At 42.1% G+C, this 8623-nt stretch overlaps 1 protein-coding gene across 1 annotated transcript in view; it reads left to right on the forward strand.

Moving 5' to 3' along the window:
* FAM154A (family with sequence similarity 154, member A) overlaps positions 1-8623 on the forward strand; it is a 55544-nt gene that overhangs the window by 27249 nt on the left and 19672 nt on the right. The window contains exon 3 of the mRNA XM_006881350.1: positions 5377-5579. Coding sequence (XP_006881412.1) covers positions 5377-5579 — 203 coding nt within the window. The remainder of the gene's footprint in view (positions 1-5376; positions 5580-8623) is intronic.

Genomic DNA, 8623 nt, shown 5'->3' on the forward strand with positions numbered 1-8623 from the left:
AAATCTCTGGAGGAGATTGTGAAGGAGGTCAAGTCATAAGGAACAGTATTATAAAAACCCAGGGAGAATGACAGGACGGGCTTTATTCCGAGCGTCCAAGAAGGATTGGGGAAACGGTGACTGGGTTTGGAAATAAGGTGATGTAGTTGGTGGCCTAGATGAAAACAAGGCGTGACTAGATCGTATTATGGCAGATGAGAAGGTCAAGTCCATACTTGTAGACAACCCTTTCTGGAACGGAGAAAGATAGGGTGAGAACTGGGACGAGAGTCCAGTGAAGGCTGTGCTCCCAAGGAAGGAGGAAGCCACTCATTGCAGAAGGGAAGAGATCTGGTTTGGGCAAGAGGAAGAGGCACTCCTTTTAACATAGATTCTATTTTTTATATGATTGATTATGTGAACGTATTAGTAAATTTTTAAGTTTACATGTTGTAAACATTAAAAACAGGCTAAAAACCTCCTTGTCACTCTGAAAAATCTCCATTTCTGACTTGAGGCTCATTGACCCTGGTGTCTCTCTCTCTTCCACTTGTCAGACTCGTGTCTAGTACTTTATTCAGCTTTGCCAAATGACGTGAAGTCAGGTTGTTATGACTTCCCCAGCAGGGCCACTTTAACCTTTACTTAACTCTGAGTTTAACTCTTGTCCTTCCAATCATATAACTTTTATGGCTACTTGCCTCTCTAAAAGGAAATGTACATTTTGGACCATTTTTTTGGGGAGGGGGTGTTCATTGTCTTAATGGGCGCAGAGGCTAGGTAACAGGGTATAGGAATAGAGGAGAGATCCAGTATTATGTCTTTTTTTAAAAAGTTGCTAAATTTGAACATTTTCTGGGAAGAATAAAATAAAGCCTTGGCTTTTCCATGGAGTTAGAGGCTGTAAGATTATGTGAGATTGGGGACACGCCATAAGGTTGTGGTTAATGACGGTTTACAGCCAATGTTCTCAACATAAAAACATAATGAGGAAACATAAATTCTCACTAAGTTCAATTTTGATACATTCTATGTCTGGCCAGTCCCAGGTTATGAATGTCCGACTTACATATGGTATATAGTTGTGAACCACTCCTCACCAAACATTTGAGGTACATACAGTGGTTCAAAATAACAAACGGGGCTGGGGGGAGGGGGAGGGGCAGTTTGAAGGAAATGGGAAGGATCTTCTGTGAAAAACCTCTGTAAATAAATCAGTATAAAATTTTTAAAAAATTTAAAAAACCCAAAACAAATAAACAAAAACCCCCACCAAAATAACAAACAGATGCTACTTCAAGATGATGTTATTGTTGTTATCTGCCACTGAGTTAGAAATGGCTCATAGCTGACCCTCCAGTGTGTTTTCAGAGACTGTAAATTGCCCGGGAGGGGAGTGCCCGCCTTTCTTCTGAGGAGCAGCTGGGGGATTTGAACTGTGCTTTTGGGGAGCACAGTTCCTTACCACCATGCCACTAGACCTTCCTATTATGATGATGATGATGTTGTTAGATATTTTGGTATATCAGAAAGTGTTTCTTTAACTTTTTTTTATGCATAGAAATGCATATCATATTAAGATAAACATTTGGTTAACTTAGAAATCATGTTTGAGAGTTCCAATTTAATAAATTTGACCTAAGGGTAGATATATAAATGGAACTTGTTCTGTCTGAACACTGTCTGTATTTACAGAATTATTCCTATGGAGCTTATAAATGAGTAAAGGGTGCTCTGGTGTTGTGCTGTTGACCAAAAAGGCTGAGACTCTCTGTCAGTTTGAATTCACCAGTGGCTCTGAAGGAAGAAAGATGGGAGAAGATCTTCTCGATTTACGGTTTTGGAAACATGCGGGAAGGTCAGCTCTGAGTTGTTTCTGATTAAATCAAGGAGCCCTGGAGGTGCAGTGGCTAAGTTCTTAGCGTCTGTCTGAAAGTTCGGTGGTTTGAAACAACCAGCCTGCTGTGCTGGCAAAAGATGTGGAAATCTGCTTCGTAAATGTCTACAACCTTAGAAACCCTACGAGGCAGTTCTATCCCATCCTATAGAACTATAGGGTCACTCGGAGTTAGAATTGTCTCGATAATAACTTTTTTTTGGTGACTGCTGTAAATGAACCAGATTTTAAATGAAATTTTCTGTCTAGTCATTAATCTGTTTTCAGATCTTTGCTTTTTCCAAGATTGTTTGCCTTAGTTATAGCAGATTCCTAAACCAAGCTTAGAGAGATGCTTCTGTTAAGGAGTTTGGTTTTGTATAGAGAAGGGAGGTTGGTGGAAAATAGGTTTCCCTAAATGTGGAGAGCATAGTATTTGCTGCATTAATGTTTGTTTTTTTGAGAGACTTACTTCAAATGAACTGGTGGGTTTGGTCATAAACTTTTAGGAATTCTTTTCTGCAGAAGATAAGGGCTTTAAGGACATTTAGGTGTCAGAGAGCTTGGCAGCCTTGAAGGTTCTATTAGCATGCCTGAGAGGAAAGGAGTGATTGTCGGCAGGAGAAACAACAGAAGCGAAGGTCATGGCTCCCTCAAGACAGGTCCCTGAGCGAGCTGGGCCCATAACTGGTGGACGGACACTCCCGGCTGCTCTTGTGGAAGACAGCTTGGCAAGTTGGGAATGGAAGTGAAGAGGACTGAACCCGTGGGTCACTCTCAGTGAACATAAGGCCGTGTGAGGTTGTGCAGTCTCAGGCTGCCTCCAGACCACGCTGCACCCCTCTGTGTAGGAGGAAGCCCAACCTCTCTCCAGAACATTGTTCTCCGTATGGAAGTTTGTGCAGAAAGATGCTTTCCAGTTAATTGGTTTTCAAACATATGATTTTCCAGGCATTTCCATTTCTCTTTACAGCCCCCCCCCAGTTATCTGTTGCACTCAGTTTCATTTTGAATATACACTGAGAAGGTGCTCAGACACCCAGAAGAGTGGGAGTGTTGGACCAGCCTTGGGTTCTTGTTAGCCTGTCCCTTGCATGCGCCCAAGTCATGGTCAGTGTCTGGCCATGCAGCCTCCGCTTGCTGCCCACTGACACTAGGTCCCTGGGAATGGAGCTCAGGCTGAAGGTTCTGTCGCTCTTGCTAAACTATGTTTTTTAATCTTCCCTGTGGATGTCACCAGCAGTTCAGCGGAAGCATCTTCTTCTTCCCCCACAGAACCCCAGAGAGATACATTCTCCAGCCCCCTCCTCTCTCCTCCCATCCCATCAAGAATTTTCAGGGCCTGGTTTAGGTTTATTGACAGCCATGTGCATAAGTCATGCAAGACAAGCTACACTGGAGCGTGTTACCTTTGCTAGTCAAGCATGGCTCGGAAATGCTGCTCCGGTTTTGGCCTGGAAGGAGCTTTTATTGGTGTTTGGGCCTAATGTTTTCCTGTCCGGAAATCTTCCCTTTCCCTTGGCGAGGCTCTTCTGGCTAGCGTGGTCAGGGAAAATCTACCTCCCCCTTGTCCAGTTAGATAAAAGAGTTCCAGGCAAAAATGGTCTGTTGTGTCTAGCAAAAGCCGTAACTGAAAAGTGTTTACTCTGAGAGGTGGGAAGTTGAGACTGGCCTGGGGGCAATGTGGGCCCAAGCCTGGGGCTGCCCGGGGGGATTCTTGGAGTTGCTCAACTTTACATCTTGGTCTTTTTAAATGACTGTGAAATGTTTAGGGAAGAGACTGATGCTTTTTGATGAAAACAAACCTTTATCTCATTGTTTTCATATAGTTGTGTGTCTTTGAGTTGGAACAGGACTCATAGCTGACCCTCCAACAGGTTTTCAAAGACTTAGATTTTCTCTCCTGAGAAGTTGGTGGATTTGAACTGCCTGCCTTTGAGTTGACAACTCCTTACCAATGGGCTGCCAGAGCTCCCCTCTGGTTTTAATGTTCTCTTGGATAATAAACGTGCTCCTGGCTAGCAGAGGAGGAAAAGGCCCAGTGTTCCAATCTATTGCCCACCTTTCTTTTTTGTAATCTCAAGTAGAGGAAGCAGGGAAATGTTATCAAGAGGTGCTGTTGGGATCCTGGCGAAGAAGGTACCTGAGAAGCAGAAATTATCTTTGAAGCCAGGGAGTTAGAGATAAAGACAATGCAGACAGGAGATCCAGGACAGAAGTCCTTTATGTCTTTTAGTGTGGGTGGAGGGCAGTGTGGATAAGGTGGCTTGAGATTTGTAGAGGAGATAGTTGTTATGTGCCATGGAGTCACCTGAGACTCATTGCAACCCTATGTACAATAGCTCTGAAGCCTGCCCTGTCCTGAGCCATTCTCACTGATTCTGACACATTGCCCCAGTTTCTGTATCAATCCATCTCATCCAGGATCTTACTCTCCTGCACTGTTCCTCCACCCTTCCAAGCATGATGTCCTTCTCCAAGGACTGGTCCCTCCTGGCCACGTGCCCAAAGTATGCAAGACAGCTTCAAAATCCTGGCCTCCAAGGAAAAACTTGATTTCACCCTCTCTAAGACAGACCTATTTGTTTTCTTGGTGGACTGTAGTATGTTCAAGACCCTTCTCCAACACCACAACTCAAAGGCATCAAGTCTTCATCTGTCGTTCTTAGTCATTGTCCAGTTCTCGGATGCGTAGCATGTAATTGTGAAGACCATGGTCTGGATCAGGTGCACCTTCATCTCTAGACTGACATCGTTGCTCCTCAGTACTCTGGAGAGGTCCATGGCAGCAGACTTCCCCAGTGCAGTTTGTCTTTTGATTTCCTGATTGCTGGTGCCAAGAGTGTTGATTGTGGAGCTGAGCAAGCTGATATTGTTAACAACCTCAATCTCTTCTCCATCCATCATGGTGCTGCCAATTGGCCTAGAGAATCTCTGTCTTCTTGATGTTGAGCTTCAATCCATATTGAAGACTACGGTCCTTGACCTTCTGCAGCAAGCATTTCAAGTCCTCCTCCATTTCAGCATAGGGCTGGTTATAAATCAGGGGCTAGGTCCTAAAAAGTTTATTAATTGTGCTAGAGATTTTGGGCTATATCTGGAAGATGTTTAACTAGAGGGTGAAAGAATTTGAGTTTCATTCTGACAATGCTCTAAGGATTGAAGCAGTTGTGGAAATAATTAAGCAGGAAGTCCTGGCTGTTCTGTGATCCAGCTGAGAAGGTGGTAGGCATTTGAACGAGAGACAACTTTGATGGAAAAGGTTACACTTGTGCAGTCTGATTAAATGGACTGTCTGGGGGTGAGGAGGGGCAGAAGACAGGGCAAAGGTGATGGCCAGGTGTCTGACTTGGGAGAGAAGGTAATGCTGGGCCCTTTCTTGAAGTAGGAAATAAAAACTAAGGTGGAAACTTTGGAGGAGATGGGTCCTCAGAAAACATTTCTAGAATTGAGTTCAGTGGAAAACATGAACCTTGTTTTCAGCCAAAGACCCAATGGCATGTGCTTTCTTTTCTGTACAGGAGAGATTATGGGCTTCAGAAGGTGTTACCGGTGAAGGGCCCCCAGCCCAAGGAGTTTGTCCCTAGTGGAGAGAACATGGACTTGCTCACGACGTATAAGAAAGATTACAACCCTCACTCTGTGTGCCGAGTGGCCCCCATCAAGCATCCGGATAGCAAATATCCCTGTCACGATCGGATGGAGTGTCTGCCTACGTATAAAGGTAGGGGAAGGATGGAGCAGGGGTTCTCGCTGAGGCTGCACCTCAATGGGGGCCTAGAAATGGGGTTTGCCCACACATCAGCTAACTGCAGAGTTGGCGATCTGTTTCCCTCAGGTCAAACTCCATGCTGTCTGCTTAGACACAACAGGGAACATAAGGATGGTTTTTACATTTTTAAATGGTTGGAGAGAAAGAGCAAAAGATATTTTATTGAAACACATATTTTCATTCATTTATATATTATCCACATGGATTTTACACTGCAGTGCAAAGATGAGTAACTGTAACAGATACCGTATGTCCAAAAGTATTTAGTATTGGACCTTTCCTAGAAAAAGTGTGCTAGCCTTTCTGAGTCCCACAGTGGCAAACGATTTTTTTTTTAGTTTTTTGAAAAATTTTAATTAATGAATTTATTTTTCATTTCAATGAACATCTACAGAGATTTTGGAATTCCATTCATTCATTGTTGCACCCTTCTCTCTGCACCCCCAGTGGGAAACTATTTTAAGCTCATGCTAAGTTAGATTACATTGATTGATTCACTAATAAGCCTTAAATTTTTTTTAGCCATAACATCAAAAAGAAAATGATAGAGAAAAAAGTATACAAATAAAAATGATAATAGTTTGAGTGATGACAACCATATAAACACCACCTGGGTTAAGTAATACAACATGATTAGCCTTTCCTGGTGGCTTAGAGGTATGGAGTTACACTGCCAGCCCTCAGAGGCATGTAGTTCATCAGCTGCTCTGTGAGAAAAAGATGAACCATCTCCCCTGAGTGATACATTGCCTCTGCAAACCTACTAGAGAGTCAGCTGTGAACTGGCTCTGACTTGATTGTACAAAAATGACAACAACCCTTTTTCAGTACTGTGAATGTACTTGACCCTGGGCTTGATCTTTAGCATGTTTATAACCTATGTGTCTAGTATGTAGTTTTGTGTGTTTTTCCCCCTTAACCCTTGTTGTTGTTGTTGTTGTTGTTATGTGCCATTGAGTCGCTTGCGACTCATAGTGACCCTATGTACAGAGCTCTAAACTCCTTTCTATTCTGTGCCAACCTAGCCATCTCAAATGCACTTATTCCCACCACTCCAGTCACAAAATCGATCAATCTCATCGAAGGTCTTCCTCTCCTGTGCCACCCATCCACTCTGCCAAACATAATGTCCCTCTCTAAGGACCAGTCCCTTCTTGCAACATCCCCAAAGTATGTCAGACGAAGCTTCAGAATCCTTGACTCCAAGGAACATTCTGGCTTCACCTTCTCCAGGACAAACCTGTTTGTTCTCCTAGCAGTCCATGATATATATATTCAACACTTTTCTCCAGCACCACAGTTCAAAGGCATCAATTCTCTTTCTATCATCCCTATTCACTGTCCAACTCTCTGACACATAGCACATAATTGTGAAGACAATAGCCTGGATCAGGTGCACCTCAGTCTCCAGCCTGACATCGTTGCTCTTCAGTACTCTTCAGAGGTCCCTCACAGCTGACTTTCCCAATGCAATTCATCTCTTGATTTCCTGGCTGTGGTTACCAAGAGGGTTGACCCTTACTGTATGCTATTACTTAAGTGGTTTAATTGTTCTATTACTTTCTGTCATGTAAGGGATTCCAAAACAGAATCCTGAATGCCAACATCTGTATTCCAGCAGTTCCTACAGAAAATGTTACAATAATGTGTCTCAAGAAATAAATGAATAAATGGTCCTGCCTCATTATTTCCAAAGCCAGAGTTTGACAGTTGAGATACCCAAATGGATCCTAGTTCAGGGCAGAGAATATTAGATGTTTACTTGTGTTTTGTAGACTATGAAAATGTATTCCACTATGTGAATAATAATAAACTATATATAACATTGAGAAGAAGGACAATTCCAGAACACTTAATTGTGCTCACGTACGTAGAATCTGCACTTGAAACAAGAAGCAGTTTTTGAACAGGGCAAGAAAATACCACATGGTTTAAAATCAGAAAAGGGGTGCATCAGGTTTGTATCCTTTCTTTATACCTTTTCTACCTGAAATGGACTATATAAAATAGAATGTAATATCAGGATTGAAGGAACTATGTGCATTATACTTTTAATGTAATCTGGTCTACAGAAAGCGAAGAAGAGTTAAATAACTCAGTATGGATAATAAATACTTCAGCACCAAGAAAACAAAAATCCTCACAATTGGATAAATAGACAACTTCATGATAAATGGATGAAACATTGAAGTTGTGAAGGATTTCATTTTACTTGAATAACCAAGCAACACTAATGACAACAGCAGTCAATAAGTTAAAAAGATGTATAACATTCAGAAACTCTGCTACCAAGGGCTTCTTTAAAGTGGTAAGAGCAGGGATGTTAGTTTAAAGATTAAAGTGTATATGAACCAAGCCATGGTGTTCTCCACTGCTTCATACGCTAGTAAAGTTGAACAATAAATAAGGAAAACAGAAAAATTGGTGTCTTTGGATTATGGTGTTGGAGAAGGGTATTGAACATACCATGGCCTATCAAAAGAACAACCAAGTCTGTCTTAGAAAAAGTGTGGCCAGAGTGCTCTTCAGAGCCAAGGATGGTGAGACTTCATTTCACATATTTTGACATGTTATCAAGAGGGGCCAGACCTTGGAAAAGGACATGATGCTTGAAATAGTAGAGGTTCGGCAAAGGAGAAGAAGACACTCAAGAAGGTCCACCAACAAGATGGACTGACAATAATAATCATTAAAATGTTTACAACATAAAAAAGAATTTTTTTTAAAAAAAAGATGGGCTGTCAAAGTGACAGAGACACTGAGCATCAACCTGATGAACATTGTGAAGATGGTTCAAGATCAGGCAAGGCTTCAATCTGTCGTACACAGGGTCATGAATCCAAGCAAGCCCTATGACATCTGACAACAACATGCTCAAATTCCTACCCAACCTACCGTACTGTGGGAAGACTCATGAGGAAGTATGTCTTTTTTTTTTTAAATTTTATTAGTTTTAATGAACATTTACAGGGATTTTGGGTTTTCATTCCTTCATT

This window comes from Elephantulus edwardii, unplaced genomic scaffold (assembly GCF_000299155.1).
Source record: "Elephantulus edwardii isolate Elephantulus edwardi_28Jun2011 unplaced genomic scaffold, EleEdw1.0 scaffold00014, whole genome shotgun sequence".
In the NCBI taxonomy this organism is placed as follows: domain Eukaryota; kingdom Metazoa; phylum Chordata; class Mammalia; order Macroscelidea; family Macroscelididae; genus Elephantulus; species Elephantulus edwardii.